Source organism: Protopterus annectens, chromosome 1.part1 (genome assembly GCF_019279795.1).
Source record: "Protopterus annectens isolate FY-2018-M chromosome 1.part1, PAN1.0, whole genome shotgun sequence".
NCBI classification, from domain to species: Eukaryota; Metazoa; Chordata; order Ceratodontiformes; family Protopteridae; genus Protopterus; species Protopterus annectens.
Genome location: NC_056726.1, coordinates 271968401 through 271991470, shown reverse-complemented (window position 1 = coordinate 271991470; position 23070 = coordinate 271968401). Strand labels below are relative to the sequence as shown.

At 37.9% G+C, this 23070-nt stretch overlaps 1 protein-coding gene across 1 annotated transcript in view; it reads left to right on the top strand.

Annotated features, from left to right (window-relative positions):
* Positions 1–23070, top strand: part of TBC1D32 (TBC1 domain family member 32) — a 1886357-nt gene that overhangs the window by 1149382 nt on the left and 713905 nt on the right. The window contains exon 20 of the mRNA XM_044086982.1: positions 22614–22722. Within this exon, the coding sequence (XP_043942917.1) occupies positions 22614–22722 (109 nt within the window). The remainder of the gene's footprint in view (positions 1–22613; positions 22723–23070) is intronic.

The window sequence follows — 23070 nt, the reverse complement described above, 5'->3', positions numbered from 1 at the left end:
TCCATATCTTGATGACTGGCTCCTCACCGCCACCACCAGGCATCAACTAATTTGTGCCAGAGATTACGCTATCAACCTGTGTTCCAGGTTGGGCATAACCTTAAATTTCGAAAAATCTGCATTATTGCCGTTGCAACATATTTCCTTTATAGGGGAAAAAATATATTCTTCTGGCATACATATTTTATAGAATTCTTAATTGTCAAGCATGTATGTTAAAGTTTATGTTTGCTTCCTTTGAGAATATGAGTAACATTATAGGGTCTTTTCCCTGTCTGAGGAAAAAAAAAACATTTTTGTGTAATGTTATAGCTTCTGTTGCAAGTAAGTAAACACTCCTTGAAATGTGTTTGTGGTTCAGTTGATGCCATTTCCTGAGATGCTGTTACTGGAATGGTTATGAGAAGGTTTGCCTGTCTGTGTACACAAAACCTTCCTGAGGATGTTAAAGCAGCAATTTTAAATTCTACCTTAGATAGAAAGGTTGTATTTGGGCCATCTGCTGCAGAGGTCCTTAAATGGTGTGATGAGGAAGGGAAATGAATCGGGGAGCCTGTCAGATTTTTCAGCCTTTCTTCTATAAATTTGTCAAGGGGTTATAGCTACCTTTACACCATTTTATAAAAAGCAAAACAAGCAGACATAACAAGCTGCTGGCAAGCAGACTTTTAAAATGCAGTGGCATGGGAGATCCAAAAGAAAGGAGGAACCCCCCCCCCCCCCAGAAACAAGGACAGTTCAACAAGAATGACTATCATGTCCTCTTCACCCCTTCCCATCTTGTCAAGACTTTAATTCTTGTCCATAATTTAGTTCTCCATTTCTCTCTTTGGCAGGAGTTAGTCTCAAGAGAAATGGACTGTTAAGTGTGATTCATCAGGGATATAGATGGCAGTGGGAATATGTTCTTCCTTTTCAGGGGATTTCTCCTCATTTCCCATATCAAACTTTTTTTCCCCTCCTGTCATATAACATCTGTTAACTCAGGGGGATGTAAGAAGATGTCCTTCCTACTCTGAGCAGTTACTGTTGCCAAAGGAAGAAGCTTCATGGAGTCCACTTTTAGATCTTTCTTTTCTAAACCACTTGGTGAAAGTTCCAAATTTCAAAATATTGTCCCTTTGCAACCTGTTACCTCTTCTTCCCCTTTCAGTTTTTTAGTGATCCTAGATTTAATTGATGCTTTTCATCATATTCTTATTGCACCGGATTTTAAATGTTTGTTAAGATTTTCTGTGTCTGGATCGCACTTTCAGTTTTCTGCATTGCCCTTTGGGTTGTACACTATTCCATGGGAATTCACAAAGTGTCCAGTTGTGGTGCTAGCCTACTACAGATTGCAAGGTATTCACATTTTTTCTATATTTACATGATTTGCCTATTTTGCAGTCTTTTTGAAAATGTACAGAAACTCTCAGTTGGGTGAGAGATCCCTTCAGGCTGGAATTTCAGGAGAACATCCAAAAGTATTTTCTTCCACAGGGAAAGGTACATTTATATCTGGATCTATTCCCATGTTTTTGCAGTTAGACAAGAGAATTTGATTCCTCTAGCCAGATAACATGAGAAAAATTCAGTGGTATCTGAAATCATTATGGTCCCAGCATCAAAAACCCCTGTCGTTCCTGATTCCTGTTTTTGGGCATGTAAAAAGCTAACTCCTTTGTTGGAGAGATCAGTTTTATTTGACTGAAAGTCTCCCATCCCATTTTTCCTTCCAGCTCCAATACAGTTTGTAACTATTGACACAACAGACTTTGCTTAAGGAGCAGTGTCAATGAAAAGTGCAAGTTCCTTGGAACAGAAAAGACAGACCAAAACACTTAAACATAAAAGAAATGATGGCAGTAATAAATCCTCTCAACTCTTTGTCACCTATGGTCCCCATGACCATTACAAGTGGTTGCAGTCAACACCACAGTAATGTGGTACATAAACAAATATGGGGGGGCAGGGGGGCAGAGCTTACCCTCTCTGCAGACTATTCATGCAGACTAGTCATGGTAGCCAGAGATGTAGCTTTTCAGCACAATCTCAGTCTACAGGCACCTTCCATACTGTCAGAGCCAGATTTTGTGTAAGACAAACTAAGCAGGACCAGGGCAGTCCCTCATGAACAGAAACTGGAATGAGCGTCTTCCAGGAATTGATCCAGCTGTGGGAAACACCTCAGATAGATCTAGTTGCTTCTATTAACAATAGTCAACTGCCAAAATTCTGCTGCAGTACTCTGTACAAGAATGCCTGGAAAACAGATGCATTTGCTTTTCCTTGGACAGGAATGTTCTTGGCTGCTTTTCCATCCTTTCCACTGATATTCAGTCATTCAGAAGATTCAGAAGGACTCTGCAAAGATCATTCTGGTGACTCCCTTCTGGCCCAGGCAACAGTGGTTCTACCTTCTTTTGGAAATGGCCAAGGACAGTTATTGCATACTTCCTCACTGACTGGATCTACTTGCATAGGACAGGGCTGTTTAATACAACCCAGCTAGAAACAAATTCATCTAACTGTCTGGACTATAGAGGTATAATACCTTTTAGGCACTATTTTGTAAGGATATTCAGTAAGTATTAAAGGAAGCAAAAAAACCTACTAGGAAATAATATATTAGCAAATAAAAAAAAATTCTAGTTCATGCAAGACAAGAACTAGGACCCTTTTAAGGCTAGTATTTCTCGGATACTACAATATTTGTGTGAGTTAATTGTCCTCTGGCCTGTTTTACTCCTGTGTCAATGTACACTCTTCAGCCATTTCAGCATGTCTGCCCATGCATCCTCCCCTTTCAGTGCATTCCTATGTTAAAATGTTTTTTTCTCAACATTTTTTTTCAAATACAGTTGAATAAATTCCATAGTATTTATATATAACATCTTAAATAACTATGTACACTATTTACATCAACCTGACACTATAACAGAGCTCAATATATACAATTACGTTATAGGTATAACAATCCAGTTGTCAGAGTGTATCTGTTCCGTTATTGTAAAGTGTCAATCAATGAAAATACTTTTTTCCATGGATTGTTAATAAATGGCTTAGGATGAATCCTTAATTCTTTAATTTTAATTTCCAACAATGCTGTGGTCTTCAGTAGGCTGTAGAAGTTTTACAAAGTCGGTATTGTGTTTGCATACATCTTCTTGTTATACACTTCCTTGAGATTGCAAGTATTGTCCAAATTAGATACATATTTGACTCATTCAAATGAGGACCTTCGTACACATTTAATAGTACTAGAGCTTTAGATAAGTTAAACGATTCATTAAATAAAGCTTGTAAAAAGTTTTTAATACCATTCCAAAATGGCTTAATTTTAACATAGTTGAAAAAAATGTGATTCCAATCTGCATTATGTATTTGCTCACACCTCCAACATATTCCCTTTGTGGAAGAATTAATTTTAGTAATTCTGTCTGGAGTTAAGAATGCACTGTGCAAGCATTTCCAATTAAAAACTTTCCATTATTGTGTAAAGGATGTATGTTTTATTGATAATAAAATATTTGATTTAATTTCTTCAATTAGCTGTAATGAGTGTCCTTTTGTTATATAATTCCAATATGAGGATTTGGGTGTTGTTTTATAATTTGTCAATATCATGTAAAATTTCGAAATACTATTTCCCATGTCATAATCATTATATATGATTTCATATAGGTATTTCGTAAGTTTAGGTATTTCTTTAAATGAAGAATTGCTAATTATTCTGCATAAATCTTGCGAATAAGTCAAAATGCTTTGCATAGTTAGCCAATCTTGCTGTGGAATTTTATTTGTTATTTCTATTGTTTACATATCCAGAACTTTTAGTTCTTTGATGCATTGAAACCTACAAACAAATCCTTTCTGTTCCCAGGAATTAATTATTTATTTGGAATATATTTTATGTGGCTAGCTCTTTGTAACTGTGAATGGTGTTAAAAGATCAACCCAGATTTTTAAATCTATATTTGCATTAATAATTTTTCTAAATGAGTCAATGTAATAATTAATCATATGAGTTTTAGTGAATTAGCTATGTTACATTGCATACTAATACATATATGCCATGTGAAATTGTTTTTATCCGTTTTAAACTTTTTTGTAAATCAGTTTCATTTATTGATATTACAGTTAGTAATTCTTTCCAATTTTCAGAATAATTTGGACTTATCCAATCTGAAATGTTTTAGATATTGATGCTTTTATATATGTTACTGTATCAGGAAAGTTTAATCCTCCCTGTTTCATGGTCTGATATGATAGCTGTTCTTTTTCTTTTGGGAAACCATAAAAAATTTATTAGGCATGAATTTATTTCTTTGAGTATATTCCTTTCTGGTAACAGTTGTATTGCCAACGCTATGCATAGAATCTTGGGTAGTAAAACCATTTTTATTAATTGTAGTCTATCTTCAAATGTTAATATTATTTTGTTCCACTTTTTCCACAGAGATTTTAATTGTATTGATGATATTATTGTAGTTTTTTGAGACTAATTCATTATTATCCTTGCATAGCTCAATTCCAAGATATTTTAAGGTAGATTATTGTTTTCCTATAATGGGATTCCCCTTTGTCTACAATTCGTTTTTTTATTTGAAAATAAAAATTTAGATTTTGATTTACTGAAATGGAGTCCTGAAGTCCTGTAAAATGTGTCAATTAAAATATGTAATTCTTCTAATGTCTCTTTTGTATTGGATAATGTTAATAATATGTCATCAGCAAAGAGCGTTACTTTAGAATTATATTGTTCATAAACATCTACTCCTTTGATTTTTGTATTGTTACGTATTGAATCTGCCAATATTTCAATAGCCAAAGCAAATAGAATCAGTGACACGGGACATCCTTGTTTAGCACCCTTTGTTATATGTATAGTTTCAGAGGTGAAAGGGCCTAGCTTAACATACGCTAAATTATTTGTGTGTGTGTGTATATATATATATATATATATATATATATATATATATTCTTTAGTAGATGAACAAAGGAAGGAGGAAATTCAAATAACACCACAATTTTGAATAAATAGTCCCAATTTAGGGAACCAAAGGCTTTTTCTATAAGCCAATTATGACTGTTTCTTTATTTTCTTTATTAATGTAATCTATAAGAGAAATTATCCTTTTAATATTGTGATGTGTGTGTGTGTGTATGATATTTAAATCCAGTTTATCATTATTTATTGTTTTGGATAGTGGTATTCTGTTAGTTAATATTATCATAAATATCTTATAGTCATTATTTAATAATGATATAGGTGTATATGAGGTACAGAGGTTTGTGGATTTCTTTTCTTTTAGGATCAGTGTGATTAAGGAATATCTGCAAGAGGGTGGTATTAAAGCTTGTGACTGAATTTATATTTTTTATTGTTGACCAGCATTTAAGTAATCACTTTATTTGTTGCTAACTTACTTAAAGCATCAAGTTTGTTTTATGTAAACAGTGATGAAAGTTAGCGCATTTTAATTATCAGTGTATCCCTCTTCCCCCCATTTCCCACACATAAGGATTTTCATATGTGTCATTTCTTATTATAAAATGAGTGAAATTACAGGTTAAAAACAACAAATTCCATTATTGTGATTAATGATTACAAGTTTCCTTTCCATATTCATAAATTGCCATGTTATGGCATATACTGAAAGTTTTTAGATTTAAATGACAGCATTCTATTTTGTATAATCAGCAACAGTTAAACTGAGTGATTATTGTCAATTTAATACTATTTTTTCAGAATTTGATTGTTACATACTGTGGTATTCCTAGTTCAGGCTTCTATTGTTTCCCTTGAACAACTTTGTCAGTTTGATGTCCTGTATAAAATATTAGTTACCCTGGCAACAGCCTAAGCACTATGTATGATCAAGATGTGTTACAAAACCACAATTCAAGTTAAAGCAATTATATGACTTGTTATGCACATTTACCTATATGAGGAAATCATCATGCTTCTCTTTGATGTTCAATATAGTGTATGTCATTTATGACAAGTTAAAATAGTAGTGTTATTATACTGAAGCCTATGTTATTAAACTGTCTGTTGTCAATTGAATACTATTTCTTCATAATACAATTGTTACATTCTGTGACATTTCAAGTTCAGACTTCTATTGTTTCTCTTGAACAGCTTTGTCAGACTGATGTCATGTATAAAACATTAGTTACCTTGGTGACCTCTTAAGTATTATGTTATGTTATGTTATTAGGTCAAGATGGGTTACAAAAACTACAATTTAAGTTAAAGCAATTACATGACTTGTTATGCATATTTACTTATATAAGAAAATCATCATGCTTCCCTTGATATTCAACATAGAGTATGTCATTTATGACAAGTTATGACAGTAGTGTTATTATACACAAGCCCATGTCATTAAATGCTGTCTTTAATATCTAAATTCAGCAGACTGCTTCATCTTATATGACGATTATATATTTTGTCTAGATTTACTAAAATCATACATTACATAACTATTGTGTATTTTTTTTTTTTTTTTAATCAAGAATCAACTTAATGAGCTAAACAAAGTGTTGGGAGACCATCAGTATGTGTACATGTGGTTTAAAACAGCCCTTTTATTATATATATATATTTTTTAAAACCAAAAACGTTATTGCTGAGAATCATCTTGGAGGCTCCTCAGAGCCATTAAGCATTATCGTCACTCTGTCTCCGTTACAATAGCAACCTGGGAACGTCTGTTTCTATTAATGTGTCTGTGTGTACTGCATACCAGAGGCTCACGATACACCTGAAGCAAAGCTTCACTTCACTGCAACTTCAAGCCTAAATTCCCTCCCATTCAGTGAGGGAGCAGCCAGGAAAAGAGCAGAGAGCAAACGGATTAAAAAAAAAAAAAAAAACTCCCAACATGGCGCCACAACAAGAGGCAATATACTCCTCCAGCCCTCCCACCTCTCACTCAGCAGATGCACAAACAAAACACCCTCTGACAAAATATCCGAAACCACAGCTCTATCCACCCTCCTCCCCTGGATCCAGGCTAAAACACCAAATGTCTCTTTCTAATACACAGGCATCAGTAAACCTCGATCACAAGCCGCAAACCACAGCTTCCCAGAGACGAAAACAGCAACACACAACAGCTGCTAGACACAACTGCATCCACATACACCATGTCAGGCTTAATCAAATAGCACTCGAAGCTATGATACCTGTCATAATTGATATTATGTTTAGACAGAATAATAATGACATTTGTACTAGCTGCCAGACATGGCTGCATCCACGTACACCATATCAGGATTGATCAAATAGCACTCATAGCTGTGATACCTGCTATAATTGATATTAACTATATTTATACAGAATAATGATGACATTTGTACTAAGAGCTTGCTATTATTATTCAACCAGGATATACATGACATTTCTAAATCATACTTTAACTGAAGAAGGCCTTAGTCTCCATGACAGCATTTATTTTCAAAGCAGTCTACTGTTCCTGCTATTATATATGATGTTGTTACATTTGAGTCTGAACTCGGATGGATGGTACCTTGTTGAATTAGTTGATTAATTACTTAAATTATTCTAAGTAAAAACAATGCAAAATGAACAAGATAAGTATTCACTGAGTTCAAGAAGGGGAGTAGAAACTTCTATGTTTATACTATATGTTGCTTTGTTTGGATTATATATAATGTAAATAGTAACCCATGTCAACCTACCTTTGTTTCTGAAGAATTACTGGACTTTTTGAACATGCTGAATAAATCTTTACTGTTGCTCAGTTGTTTAAAAACCCTCCTTTTTTTTAAATAAAAATGGATGACAAGTGATGTACCATATCAGTTGATACTTTGAGAGATGTAGTTGTAAGAGTTATTTTTTTTGGGACAGCTGTCTTCAAATCATTTTTTTTTTGTTTCTTCTTTCTAGCATCAGTCCAATGATTTGTTTACTTTATTCTTTTAAGAGTAGGGGCCATCCATTCCATTTTTTCTGGGACAGACACTATTTTTTTTTTTATGAAAATAGTAGCTTCTTCTAAGTCATTAAAGGTTTTCATCTCATTGGCAAAAAGTATTTTTATCTTGGCTGGAAAGGCCAACTGTGCTTTAATATTGTTTTGTTTCAACAGTTTTATTATTGGCCAGACTTTTTCCTTTGTTCTAGTATTCTGGAAGAATAATCATTGTCAAACCTTATCAGGCTTTGATTGTATTTTAAGAGTGATTTTCTCCAAGCAGATTTTAATATTAGTTCATTGTCCAGACATGAAAGAAATTTTATAACTATGGATCTAGGTGGAGTATTTGTTGAGTTAGAAGAAGGTTTCCTCAGTGCTCTTATGCACCCTTTCAAACCCAAATGCAAGTCGCTCTTTCAAGTCTAAAAATTCAGGAATCCAGGTTAAGAATGAAATAATGTCTTCTCTTTCATTGTTTTCAGGCAGACCAAAGATCCTTTTGTTGCTCCTTTTCCTGTTCTAAGTCATCAGTTTTGTTAAGCAACCATGTATTCTGTTTAAGCAGAAAATCTTTTTGGAATTCTTACTCTTTGAGTCTCCCTTCAATGTCATTTAGAGAAGTCTCTATATTTGTTATTTTTGTAGGGTGTTGCTGTAATAGATCCTTAAGAGTATCAGTCTATTTTTGAGAATTTAATTTGAGGTTTTCTAAGTCATTTTTAAAGCCATCCATCTTCAAAGATAGTTCCTGTAAGGTAGGTGTCATCAATTGCAGTTCTTTTTTCAAAGCAGCATCTGGATGAGAATTCCTTGAGTTGCTCATATTCAGTGACTCAATACATCTTCAAGTTACTTGACAGGAAATTTTTTGTATATCTCCACCAAAATTGATATTTATGAAGTTTGGTAGTTTATGTATAGATTTCTGACATTTTAAACTTAAAAATAATACAATTTTCCTATATTATTATACTAGTTTATGGAGTTCTCAAAATTCACTGCTGTCAGTTATCCATGTAGGCTCCACCCCCTTAAACTGATTTTGAAAGGAGTGTTGCATGCCAGGCCTTCCAGAAAACAGGTGGCTTCTGTTTGGTGTCTCAGTTTTGTTTTGAGAAAACTAACTCTTGCTTTAGCTTGAACCAGCTTATCAGGCTGATTTGTGACACTTAACATGGAAAACAGTTTTGCTGATTGTTTTGATTTCTGCAAGAAGAATATCTGAGTTGCTGGATCAACCTTATCTCTTTCTCCACAAAGATAGGGTTTCCCTAAGACCTCATCATTCCATTATGCCTAAAGTAGTATCTGAGTTTACTTTGATCTAAGCTATTCATCTACCCTGTTTTCTGTCCAGGACCTAACAGGATTCTTCATTGTCTGGATGTTCACAGACAACTCGGATATTGTTTTGACACATTGCTTATGAAGTAGGGAAATAAGGACAACCTGCGTCAGTGCGTACAATTTTGAAATGGTTATCTCATGCTATTAATAAGGGCATTCCAGTCATGGTCAAGGCTCACTGTATCAGGGCCTTGGATTCATCTGTAGCTTTTTTGAAAGTGGTGAATTCTGGAAGTATTTTAGAAGCAGCAACTAGGTCATCTTTGCACACCTTAATAAGGAACTAGAAGCTAGATCTCATCTCTGGGTCTAGAGCAGACTTTGATAGGACCATTCTCCAACAGCCCCTGGACCCACATCCTTCCTCCCCCTAGTCAGTATAAGCTGTGGTAGTCTTCCCATACAGCTAAGGCTACTGCAGCAGTGATCAAATGATGAACATAGAACATTTGTGTAAATAAACATACCATATCAGTAGATATTCAAATGATCACTGCTACAGTAGCCTGTCCTTCCTTATTCCCCCTTATTTTTGTACGTTTTTGTTACCAGGGTGAGAACTTTCATTTTTGTTTTCCTAGCATTGACCTCTTTCAGGGCTGTTTCCTCTCAGATGGCACAAAAGCTCTGAAAGGCTTGGAGCCCAAACCGGTGTATTTCTTCAGCACTGCACGGGCTGGTAACAGTTTGGGTGCATGGAAGCTGCCCTTAAAAGCTGGCTGGCTGTTATATCCTTGACAGGATATAACCCATATAGCCAAGGCTACTGAAGCAGAAATCATTCAAACAGCTGCTGTCATGGTAAGTTTACTTATACAACTGTACTTTCTCTAAGGTGTCTCCCACAAAGAAGCTCAAAAAAGACTAAATGTGGCAAATGTTTGAGGAACCTCACAAATGGCAAACAGAGGAGGTGTGGCAGTAGTTGGTCTTACTTATTTGCATCCTCTTCTACCACCTTCCTCAACCTGGATTTTAGCATCCTATTATTTATTTCTGTAGGCCACCAGTTTGTGAATGGTGTACAGAAGTTATGAGTTGCTTCACATTAGTTTTGACATTGTTGATGGATAATGTTTGATATAAAAAGGGTTTCCCTGGTCTTTAAGGATTTCCTTTATATGTCTACTGAAGAGGACCAACTCACTCTCTGTAGCCTTAGAATTAGCTATCTAAACAGGGATTGCTTCAATTTATTTGTTTGCTTAATCCATTTTGACCAAAATATACTGATACCCAATACTGGACTTGGTTAAACAGCCCATAATATCCATGGCAATCCTCTTGAAAAAGACTGCCTGTGGTGGGAATATGTATCAACCAGCTCTTAAAGCCAAGCTTTAAAGCCATCCTTTGTCACTGACAGCACCTTGTGCAAGAGTTTTCTATCTCTTACATCATCCTGCCAGTAGACCCTGTCAAAAATCAGGCTTTAGTTTTGTCCCTGCCCTAATGTCGTCCCACAAAATGGCTGTGTGACAGTTTTATTACTGGCTAACTGGCTTTGGTATTAGCACTTGGTGTCCCATTTCTTCCCTTTCCTATATATGGCAAATCATTTCACAGCTCAAAATAGAGGCATGGTGGAGAAGAGGATGTGGTGGATTCTTCCCCTACCACCCTGGATCTGCAAAGAGTTGTATCCTCCCATTCAGCTTTCTTAAAGTTCTGTCTGCTCAGTCACAGATCAAACAGCTTAGACTTCTCCTTTCTAGTGGCCTGTCAAGAAGTAGTGGGCTATGCTACTTCTCCTGCTAAGATTAAAACAAGAGGTCTCAGCATTCCATTCTTCTCCCAAGAATGGTAACGTCCCCAATAATAAGAGAAGCCATTTGCCTGCTCCTTCTGCTGATTAGGATCTTTATCTGAGGCTTGGAAAGCAACACCTTTCATTTTTTTTTTTACATTGCCATCATGGTATGACTTTGCAGGAATTGCCTCCTTTTTCATTTGTCTCTCCCTTGGGGTTCCTCCCCTCACTGGACTAGGTTTGGGACGGGCTAATCTGTTGCTTCCTTCTCTAGGGTAGTGTCTGTCTTAGTCTCTTCTATGAATCCAGTTTTCACTGGTGTCAATTTTTAGTAGCTAATGGAGGTTGTAGGGTTCTCTTCACCCCATATATATCCCATAATTTTACTCCCTGTGGGATGATCAACATTATCCCTAAACTCTACCTCCCATTAGTTCAGTTAATGGAAACATTGGTGAGTTCTGTTACAGTAGTGTGGAAAGGGGGCATGGGGTTCATCAGACTTTTTGGCCTTAGACGGCATCTCCCTAGAGTGGGAAAAGTCTTTAACAATCAGGTCATGCATAAGGTATGATATTACTGCCACAGGCTGTATTTTTCTAAATGCTGTTTAGATTTTTGCTGGGACTGTTGTCCACCTCTTCTTATCTCCTTGAGTACACTCAACATCTACAGGTAAACAGCTTCCTATTTACAAATTAACTGCCCCTTAATGAGGGTTATCATATTACCAGAATCTGTAAGTCCTTCTACTTCTTTCTCATCTATCAACACTGGGCAGTTTATGAGCTTAGTGGTGGCACAGTAACAAAATACATTCTCTACAAATCTAGCAGTAGTTCTATCACATTTCATTGATTCTAAACTATTTATGGTTTATCAACATTTTTGCTACTGGCATCAGACATATTCATTTTCTTCATTAGTACAGAGCTTTGCTCAGATTTAAAATGCAAAATATTCTTAAATGCTTCCTTTGATTTAAACATAGTTTTGTTAGTTACTTTAGGAAACTTATATACAGATGTTATTCATAGCTTATTACTCTCTCAACAAGTGATGCAAGACTCTGGTCGGGGTAACACATCAGTTGTCACCATCTCTCTCGAGTCAGTGCCACTCTTCTACCTTCTTTGACAGACATGCCTGAATGTCAGAAATCGTCTTGTGCAGTTCATCCATCTCTTTGATTGATGTTCTCATTTCCTCTTGCCTTCTTCTTGACTCTCACAAATCTTCTTCACCAAATCATCATCTGCATTCAAGCATGTGTGCCTGAATCACTGTATTCTGTTTTCTTTGACCTTCTCTGCAATAAGAGCTACTTTGGCTTTAACTTTAATGTCAACATTTCTCCAGCTGTCTCACAGTATACATCTTATCAACCATTCAGGACACTTCATTTCCTTCCCCTGAAGCTTCCTCAGCTGCTCTGCCTCCACTTTCCAGGTTTTTGTACCATACAAGAGTACTGGTCTCACCACTGCTTTGTACACCTTACTTTTCAGCTTCTTTGGCATTCATCTGTAACATACTACCTCTGACACTCTATTCCAGTTGGCTGCAGACCTTCTGATTATAGTTCACAGGTAGTTACTAGGCTTAGACCAGAGTGAAAACGGATTTGCAACTATCATTATATGTAAAAATAAAATTGAGAGCTCTTTCATCAAGCGTACATCGAAGACTTCCTCAGAAATGATCCCATACCAATTAACAAACATTTAAAAAATCCTCTGGGCTCAGTCACATGTTGATAAACAACCAATATAATACTGGATCATTCTCTTAAAAGAGCAGTAACATCCCTGCCACTCAGTACAACTCTAAGCAATTGATTTACCAGAAGAGAAACCCTATGAAAACATACAAATATGAATATAAAATACACAAAAAGTATCTTGAAATATTTAGTTAATGAAAAACAAAACAATACATATAAGTTAGTAAATAGAGTCGACACCATTGTTAAAAGTCTAAACAGCATATGCTTGTGGTTTTAAAATACTAAGGACAGCATTCAGTCTGATCTGCCATTTCAGTTTTTGGGCTTCTATCAGGTTAGCAATAATCACAATGCACTTTATAAACATGTATTGAAAAATCCAGAGCACAGCTTTGAATTTCTAGGGCTCAACAACGTAATAAAAAATCCCAGGGGGGGGCTCCATGGTTTGACTTGATACAAGCCCAAGAACTGAAATGGCAGATCAGATTAAACGCTTACTCACACCTAGGTCTTAATGACAGAGTTTCTGTTCTTAATATTTTAAAACTGCAATCATATGCAGCTTTGTTGATCTGTCCCCTCCAACCAATAGTATGAACAACAGTGGGCTTAGAGATGAGCACTGTTCAGACTTGTGCCAGTTGGTCATTGTAGGTAGCCTACACTAATTCTACCATTGTTTCTAGAATTCAAGCCATCACAGGTCTGCCCAAATCAGTTTGTTTGTGACCTTGTCATATGCTTTCTCTAAGTCGAGGAATGTCCATTTTAACTCTTCTCATCTCTGCCTTCTCCTCTATCTGTCGATACAAAGATCAGGTCAGTTCTGGTGCTTCCTGATCTGAATCCAAACTGCTCATGTCCCATCTTACTTTTTACTGATATGCACATTTATTTATCACTCACCCTCTCCCACACTTCATGCAGTGTGACAGGAGTTTATTACCTCTGTACTGCCCACAGTTGTGAATGTCCCTTTTGTTGTTGTACACTGGCACAAGAATGCTTATTCTCCAGTCATGGGGTACACTTTTCTTTCAATACAGTTTTGAACACCCTGAAAAGACATTTTATCCCTAATTCACCCAATATCTTTATCATATCTGCTGTAATCTCATTTGAGACAGTTTTTACTGACTTTCCTGTGTGACACATTCATTTCTTAAATTTTCTTTCATTAAATCCATCGTTGCCTATTTTCATCCATTCAAACATGTGTGGTTGTTGGATATGAGGGATCCAACCTTGGCACTGATTTCGAATTTTCTTTGATCCAGAGCTCTGACTCTTCCTCTCCCCATAATTCCCTAGGTTATACCTCAGACGCTTTGATCGAGTTTGCCACTGAAACAGTACAGATGTGCACAAGAGCTTTTCGTAGCAGTGCATTCTAATATTAATATTATCTTCTTGCTACAACTCCTGTCCTACCATAAGAGTTTTGCTCTCACCATTTTCTGTATTCAGTGATTAGAGGTAGATTTCAAGTCACTGTTTTTTCTTTTTCTATCTTAGTATAGTTAGTCTTTAAGGCCTTTGGCCTTTTTTCTCTTTTCTCTCTCTCTCTCTCTCTCTGTATATATATATATATATATATATATATATATATATATATATATATATATATATAGATCTAGGACTATTGAAAGAAAGTTCAGTAGTCCAAATCTACAATCACCGAACACACTTTTAATGAAAGCACTTTCACCGAAAAAGTGCTTTCGTTAGTGTGTTAAAAAAACATTACATTTACGTTTTTGCAGAGGGGCAAGCCCCCCTGCACCCCCCACACCCCCCTACTTTTATATTCTCACTCGGAGGTCGCACAACAGTGGGGAAAGGGGAATTTTCCCTTATCCCCACTGTAGTGTGATCTCCGCAACAGGCATACTTACGCGAAAGTGCTTCTTCGGTAAAAAGCAGTTCCGCGTAAGTATGCCCGGTCGTTTCACATTCGATGAAACGGCCGCTCAGACATTGGTCCTAGACCCATATATATATATATATATATATATATATATATATATATATATATATATATATATATATATATATAAATATATGTATGGATGTGTGTGTGTGTGTGTGTGTGTATATATATATATATATATATATATATATATTTTTTTTTTCCCTCTAACGTTTCCTGTAGCATTTTTCAGGATGTCGGAATCAACAGGGTTTAAAAAGTGTTCAGAGTGTGGGCACAAACTTCCTGTGCAAGACCCACACCCCAAGCATGTGTATTGTCTTGGTGTAGCACACCATGATGTTGAATGCCAGTGTTCTGCATCTTTCAGTGCCAGGTCCCTCCAAACTAGAAGGGACAAGCTGGTTTTAAAAAGGCTCCTTCTAGTACAGACAGGGGCTACCCCATCACCATCTTCTCCTTTGAGATGAGACAGGCCTAAGACTAATGCTCCAGAGAGGGAAAAAGATAAGTACATACAGGATAAGAGAGAAAAAGAAAAAAAAATGGAGCATACTTTCACCCAAGACATCAAAGATAAGGTCTCTTGAACAGGCAACCTCAGTCGGCCCTGATCCCAAGGTTCCTAGAAGGCCATAACCTACACAGACTCTGGACCAATCTCCTCCCTACACCATCTACTCATGAGGACTGGTGAGTTCCAGACTGCATCAACCGTTTTACAGGAACAAATGTACTCATGACCATATTCGGTAGCGTCATCCACTCGAATGTCTAGAAGTCTTATGGAGCTCATTGTTAATAGGATAGTGAAGAAGTTTTTGAAGAGACATATACAGCTTGGGGTTATCCCAGTATCATCTCCTGGGAAGGTACCGGAGTGCAGGACAACTTACCCTCCCTTGCAGGAATGTGTACCAACTCACTTTCGGGTTTGGGATTATTGAAACCATCTAGAACCAGAGAACCCTTGTCAGTGCCAGAGCTGTTTATGTCCTCAACATTGACTGTGTCCCTATCAATCTTGACACCGTTGCCTTCAGACCAAGATGAAACTCGGAACAGAAACTTTGGGGATGAGTTCCGGGGGGGGGGGGTGAGTCGACACCAAGGTTTTCAGTGCCATCTCTTTGCCTCAGTGCTTCAGCTCTGTGAGATCTTCCTCACTTCTTCAGAATGGAGGGACTCTTCTATCCCATTGGAAGACTAAACTTTCAAGGCTTTTGAAGGGGTTTTGGCAGATACCAAAGACAAGGTGGCTTCAGCTAGTTTAGCTCCACCCAAACCAGATATGCAGTCTGTGTGTTCCCCTCTACATCCTATCCGACAGGGACAGACAGTACCAATGGCTTCTGAAGAAATTTGCTTTGTTGGCTCCCCATTCTATTCTGACCCCTCTAATGCTCCTGTAGAGAGTGGTCCCAGAAAAAGGACATGCGTATGGAAGCATCTGGACTCTTCACTAGAGTCTTTCACCAATGATATTGACTCGGAGGAAAGGGAGGGTTCCCCTTACATTCTCTCTGAAGATGCCACCTTTGGGTACATTCTAGAATTATAAAACAGAGAGTGATGGTCATCCCAAGACCCTTCACCACATGATTCAGTATTTCTGGAGGCTTTTGGCACCAGACCAACATTGTCCTGGGTGGTACCACCCATTGACCCTGTTATAAATCTTATGGCTCAACGGGCAAGGAAAAACCCCGATGTGGTGGAACCCATACCTAAGAAGGCCAACAAAATCTTATCAGCATCAACAGATCTGAAGCACTGGAGTAAAGGCCTACCAGTAAATGCTGTGGTGGTGACAGCAACAGTCACCAAGAAGGAGCTGTTGGAAGAAAGCTCATCCTCCTAATAGGGACTCTAGGGTGATGGACAGATTTGGAAGGCAGACCTGTACATCAGAGACTTTTGCCCTCAGATTACTGGACTGCCCACTTAACAAGGTTCCCAAAATACTTGACTAAAGAGATTACCAAGTCTCTCTCGGGGGTGCTGCTAACAGATGTTCAGAAAACAGTGGACTCCTGGCTTTCCACCCTTCAGTCTTCTTCTAATATGGCCATGCATCTGCTCTCTCATGCAACTGATGGTACAGCCAGAGCAGCAGGCACCGGCATCACCATGCACTACCACATCTGTATGTGACTGTGTGACTTTGCAGAAGATTTTAAGTCATCTTTCATTAATGCCTGTTAAAATGGTTCCACCTTGTTTCGACCTAAAGTCAAGAATGCACTCACCAGGAGTCAAGAAGATGGCAAGAATCTTTCTGTCTCTCTGCAGTGGAGTACTCTTCTCTGCCCCACAAAGAACATTCTGTAGAAACCAGAGAATGGAGAAGAATATTTGGTTCCGCAAATCACAGAGTACTTTCCATGACTCCCTAGGTGACAGGTCTTCCTGTGGCAGAGGGGAAGGCAGTTTTAACAGATGATGCCCAAGAGGCAGAGGTGGACCTCAAAATCAAGGCCTTTGTGGTCCATTTAACAAGAAAGCCTTTTAGCAGTCCTGAATGGTTGCCCAACTGCTGCACTCTGGAGACAGTCAAGGGGTGTATTTTCTTGCACCCTCAAGCCTGGCACAAAATAGCTTCAGATTCATGGGTGCTAAGAATAATATCTAGAGGCTATTCAATTACCTGTTTTCTCCCACCTCAGAAAAATAAGGAATCCCTGATGTTCCACCCAATCAGTGGGAGTTAGCAGCCATAGAAATTTCAAAGCTGCTAGGAAAAAAGAATAATCCAACTGGTCTCCACAACCAGTTAGAATCCGGATTCGATTCCAAGCTCTTTTTAGTACCAAAAAACACTGAGGACAGTCACGTAATCCAGTTTGTAAAAAAAAAAAAAAAAATTTCCAGATGGTCACAGTTCAGTCCACTTTGCCTGTTCTGTGGAAGGACGATTGGATGTGCTGTGCAGGTCTCCAGGATGCCTGCTATCACATCACAATAGTGAAGCACTCCAGAAGTTTTCTCCACTTCTGGCAGGAAGCTAGTCATTTTCAATTCAGTCTCATCACAACCCCCGGGGTGTTCACCAAAATCATGGCAGTAGTAGTTGTGCACTTGCGCCTACTGGGGATCCAAGTCTTACTGTATGTAGATGACTGTCTCCTAACTGCCTCCATGGAGAATCACTTACTCATGCACCAGGACCAAGTACTCTGGTTGCTTCTGAATTTAGGAATCTCAGTAAACTACCAAAATGTCAACTGACTCCATCTCATAGTGTAGAATTCATAGGATGCCACCTGAAAACCAAACTTCAAATACTTAGCTTCCCCCAGTCCAGGTTCCAGTTACTTCATCTAACAGCTCTTCAGGTTCTGCACCACCCAACAACACCAGCAAGGTTAATCCTACAGTTGTTGGGTCTCATGGCATCTATGATTTTGAAAATTCTATTAGTAAGATTGTTCATGAGGGTGCTGCAGTGGACATTAGCAGTGCATTGGTTTCAGTCTAGTCATCCTCTGCATGCAAAAATATGAATTATGCAAGTCTGCAAAAAACACATTGTTTGATGGATAACGTCTCCATCTGTGACTGAGGGTCATCCTTTTCAGACAGATTCATCAATGGCAAAAATGATTACAGACACATCCCTTCTGGGGGGTGGGGCATTTTGAAGGGATAATGGTCTGAGGTACATAGCAACAGAGGCCAATCTTCACATCATTGTCTTGGAGCTGAGAGCAGTCCTGCTAGCATTGCAGGCACTTCAGGACTTACTCCCCAAGGGTGTGATATCCATACAGACGGACAACACGACTCTTGTGTGGTACATCAGCAAACAGGGAGGAATCCAATCTTATCCTCTTTGTTGAGAAGCCATAAGGGTTTGACAATGGGCGATGTCTTTGTATTGCTTTCTGATAGTAATGCACATTCCAGAGACCTCCAATGTACTTGCAGTCAAATTGAGCAGAGCAGTGCTGAAGTCTCATGAGTGGTCCCTCAGTAATAAAGTGATGCAAACAATTTTCAAATTTGCTACAAACTCTTTGCCTCCTACTTAAACAAGCAAATGCATCAGGTATTTTGCCCTGATCCCTCCAGAGGGAGAGTCACCAAGAGATGCAGTGGTCCACAACTGGCCCCAGGTCTCCTGTATGCATTCCTCCATCTACAAATGATGAACATACTCATAAATAAAGCAAGACAGTACAAGGTTAGAGTAATCCTCATTGCTACCTTTTGGCCCCGACAGACATGGTTCCTCTACCTATGGCCTCTTCTAGTACATCCCTCATGGATGTTTGAACATTATCCAGATCTAATAACTCACCCATCTGGATAGCCTGCTCTGGACCAAAAGTCCATGAAATTAACTGCATGGTTCCTCCAGATTTACTTATAGCTAGAAATGCCAGGCTTCCCCTTGTAGTAGTCAGTATTCTTCCTGCTTCACAGAAACTGTCAGCTAGGAAAGTTTACCAAATTAAGTGGAACAGATTTTCAGATGGGGCCTACTCCAAAGGTCTGGACCCCTTTTCAGCACCAATTCCTTTATTACTTGAGTTTTTGTCTGATCAGTTTGACAAAGGCTACAGTATTGCAGCTATTAAGGTACAGTTGGTGGCTATTTCCAAATTTCATGTTGGATGTAATATGTCGATTACACCTCTCAAGATCTAAAAAGACTTCCTCAAAGGCACTTTACTGCTGAGACCTCCCATTAGAGACCTGGCACCCCAACTGGACATCACCATTATGTTGCAAGCTTTTACCAGGCTCTTTTTAAACCCACTAGCACAGTAAACTTAAAATTTCTTACATGGAGAACAATTTTCCTAATCGCAGTAACATCAGCCAGATGGATTTCTGAACTGCAAGCCTTCTGCTCAAAGCCCCCTTATCTGATTTTTCACAAAGACAGGTTTTCCCTTCGAACCAACACATCCTTCATTCCTAAGGTGGCATCCAGCACTAATTTAACCTGTCTTCTTTCCAAGGTACTCAAACAAAGGAGGATACATTTGTTTAATAATCGCAGACAACTCATATTCTGTTTTTCACACAACAAATGCCTTCAGAAAGAGTGATCAGGTATTCATTGCCAAACCAAAATTGGAAAGGCAGCTTCTAATGTAACCTTATCCAGATGGCATTTCCTTTGTATATCATAAGAAAAACTTACCTTTACCAGATAAACCAAAAGCACATTCAACAAGAGCAGTTTCTCCTTTGATAGCCTTCAACAGTGGTTTAGCCATTGATGACATCTGTGCAACGGCCACATGGACAACTGTACATACCTTTGTGTCTCACTATAAGTTGGACACACAATCAAGATCACATTTATCTTTTGGTTCCACCATACTCAGAAATGTCCTTCCCTGACACCACCCAGTCTGATAGCCTGGGCGTCTACTCAAATGGACAAAAATAGGCAACATTGGATACAAAATTTGTATAATTAACATAACATTAGATCCATGTTGTGTGATTTTTGTCTGCTTCAAACTCACCCCTCGTATCCCATTCCAAATTGTCACCTATGGCTCCTAGATGATTGAGTGGTTGTTATTTCTTATATGTACACAGTTTGACTAGACTGAAATACTTTTTATCAACTGTTGCTGATCACCAAGTTTATGATTTTCTCTCTAGCAAACCGTTCTCTTTCTTTAGGTACATTTTGCTTATGTATTTCAGACTACTAGAGGCAAATTCGATTTGAGCATACACCCTAGGGAATAATGGGTAGGGGAGGAGTCAGTTTAACCATAAGCTGACAATGTGCTGAAGCTATTATAGCTGTGACCTCACCATTTTGCTTTCACAATAAGTCCATTCATGAAACATGATTGTTTGCGTTTCTACAGTGATCCCTATATTTGCAAGTAGGTGGCATTTTGCTTTTTCATAATCCTTATAGTTAGTGCACTTCATAGCCATACAAGCACAAAGGGAATCTCTAGTGAGTTGGTCAACCATTTTCTGAGCCCATTTGTTACAGTTTCCTTGTTTGACTGTAGACTTCTGGTTTTCTTCATGAATGGGGGGCTTCAAGTGCACTGTAGCTTGAGGTGTAGCCATAGACTTGTCTAACACTACTATGCCTCTGGCAGAGGCAGCTGTAACCTGAAGTTGTTCTGTCGTAGCCCTTCTGCATCTGACTGGATGGACCTACATATGAACTGTGATTTAAGACTACTGCCTCAATTACAGTTTAAATGGATCATATGAATTAGATTCAAACCCCTAAAGATGTCACAGTTGTACTTCTTGACCGTGGCATAATTGCCATCCACATGCATTCCCTTTCAGTACCAAAGATCATGCACATAACAGCTTCAAGGGATTTGTAAAACCTGAAGTTAATGCCTGTGGTATCCACCAGTGTGATTTGTAAAGCAGCTGATGCCTTTGGGTATTTCTCAAAAACAGCTTTACTAATACAAAGTAGTATTCTAGGTTGACTTCACCCCTCAAAAGCAAATGGTTATGTCAGTTTATTGAAGGTAAAACTCTTTGAAGTCCATGCACAACTCAAAGTCTTTTATATGCCACTCACTCCAGGGTTTTCTTTGCAACAAATAAAAGCTTTTATGGTCTCATATTAAAAGAATGTCACAGTACATTGGTGCTGAATAAAAAAATAAATAAATAAATATAGTCTTTACTTCCATGTCGGGCGGCCACGGTGGTGCAGTGGTTAGCATTGCTGCCTCACAGCAAGAGGTTCTCCGGTTCGATCCTCGGCTGGGGTGCCTTCTGTGCGGAGTCTGCATGTCCTCCCTGTGGTTGCGTGGGTTTCCTCCGGGTGCTCCGGTTTCCTCCCACATCCCAAAGACATGCTGCAGGTGGATTGGACACTCTAAATTGGCCCTAGGTGTGCGTGTGAGTGTGCCTTCTGTGGAAGGTTGGGCGCCGGGCTGGCAACTCGACACCGTAAAACTCCACTGCCATTCAATGTGCAGACAAGGTGATCCGCTGTGGCGACCCCTAACCGGGAAAAGCCGAAAGAAGAAGAAGAAGTCTTTACTTCCATGTCAGACATAAATATCATCAGGACTTTGCTTTAGTGAAGTGATCCTTCTGACAAGTCACCTTCAGAGTCGATACTCTGATCTCCACTCACAAATTCAGCCAGACTCCTTCAGAGTCTTGTTCTTTACTTCCTTGTCTCTTTCTTGTTTTGTCTTAAATATTTCTTACCTTGTCTAATGTGCTATTTCTCATGTTACTGTTCGCATACTCTGTTATAGCTGATGTCTGTCTTGTACATTCCAGGTTATTTCACCCTTGAGGAAGTGGACTTAGTAATTAGTACAGTATATATGACAGTACTGGTGTTCAATTTCAGAAAATCACAATTTTTATAGTCATGCCAAGTTAAACATCTGGAAAAAAAATCACATTTTCATATACATTTCTTATTGTACACCAGAAAAATTTATTTGCCTATTCATTTCACGGGGAAAAGACCATGCTGTATGTATATAATGTATATATGTGTGTGTGTGTGTGTGTGTGTGTGTGTGTGTATATATATATATATATATATATACATATATATACATATATATATATTCACAGGGAAACCACCATATATATGTGTGTGTGTGTGTGTGTGTATGTATGTATACACACACACACATATGTATGTATGTGTGGATATTTATGGGACTAAAATGCAAATAAATGCATATATGTATTCTTAAGGCTGTATATAAAATATGTGTGTGTATAAAAGCATGCTGCCACATATTTGTCTGTATGTGAATGTATGTATATGGCACGTAGTAAAGGAGGAGAAAGAAATGCTGCTGCAGAACATTTGATATCTACAGAGAAAAATTAAACATGAAAAAGTACAGCAACTGTTTAGGCAAAAGGTAATTTTCTGAATGGTTTGTTGTGTTCCTAATGAATATTGTAATAAAAGCAGCTATTTTCTTGCAGGGATTTTATAATTGATGGTCTCTCAGTTGAAAGAAACCATATCCTTGTAAGAATGAATCTTGTTGGAGGACCTTCGGAACGGATTCTGCCACCTAGAGCATTACAGAAAGTAAGCCAAAAATAATAGTAATAATTATATTCAGAATTATTTTGATTTTGCATCATCAAGCTATTTTATTCTTATGACGTATAGCATTGAGGAAACAATTGTTTAACTTTTTATGATGGATATTTAAGTAGAATGTTATTATTCTTGCCACATGTAATTTTGGAACCACATTATTGTCATATAGAGTTGTCCTTTTGTCTTATGCTTTCCTAAAATGTATTTTACAGTATTAAATGCCCACATATGTTGTCAGTATGCTCATAGTACAGCATCTAGTAAGCAGGTTCCTTTGTTAAGGATTACACTCATCTACAAACTGTTATACTGACACAGGTGAGAAAGAAAATA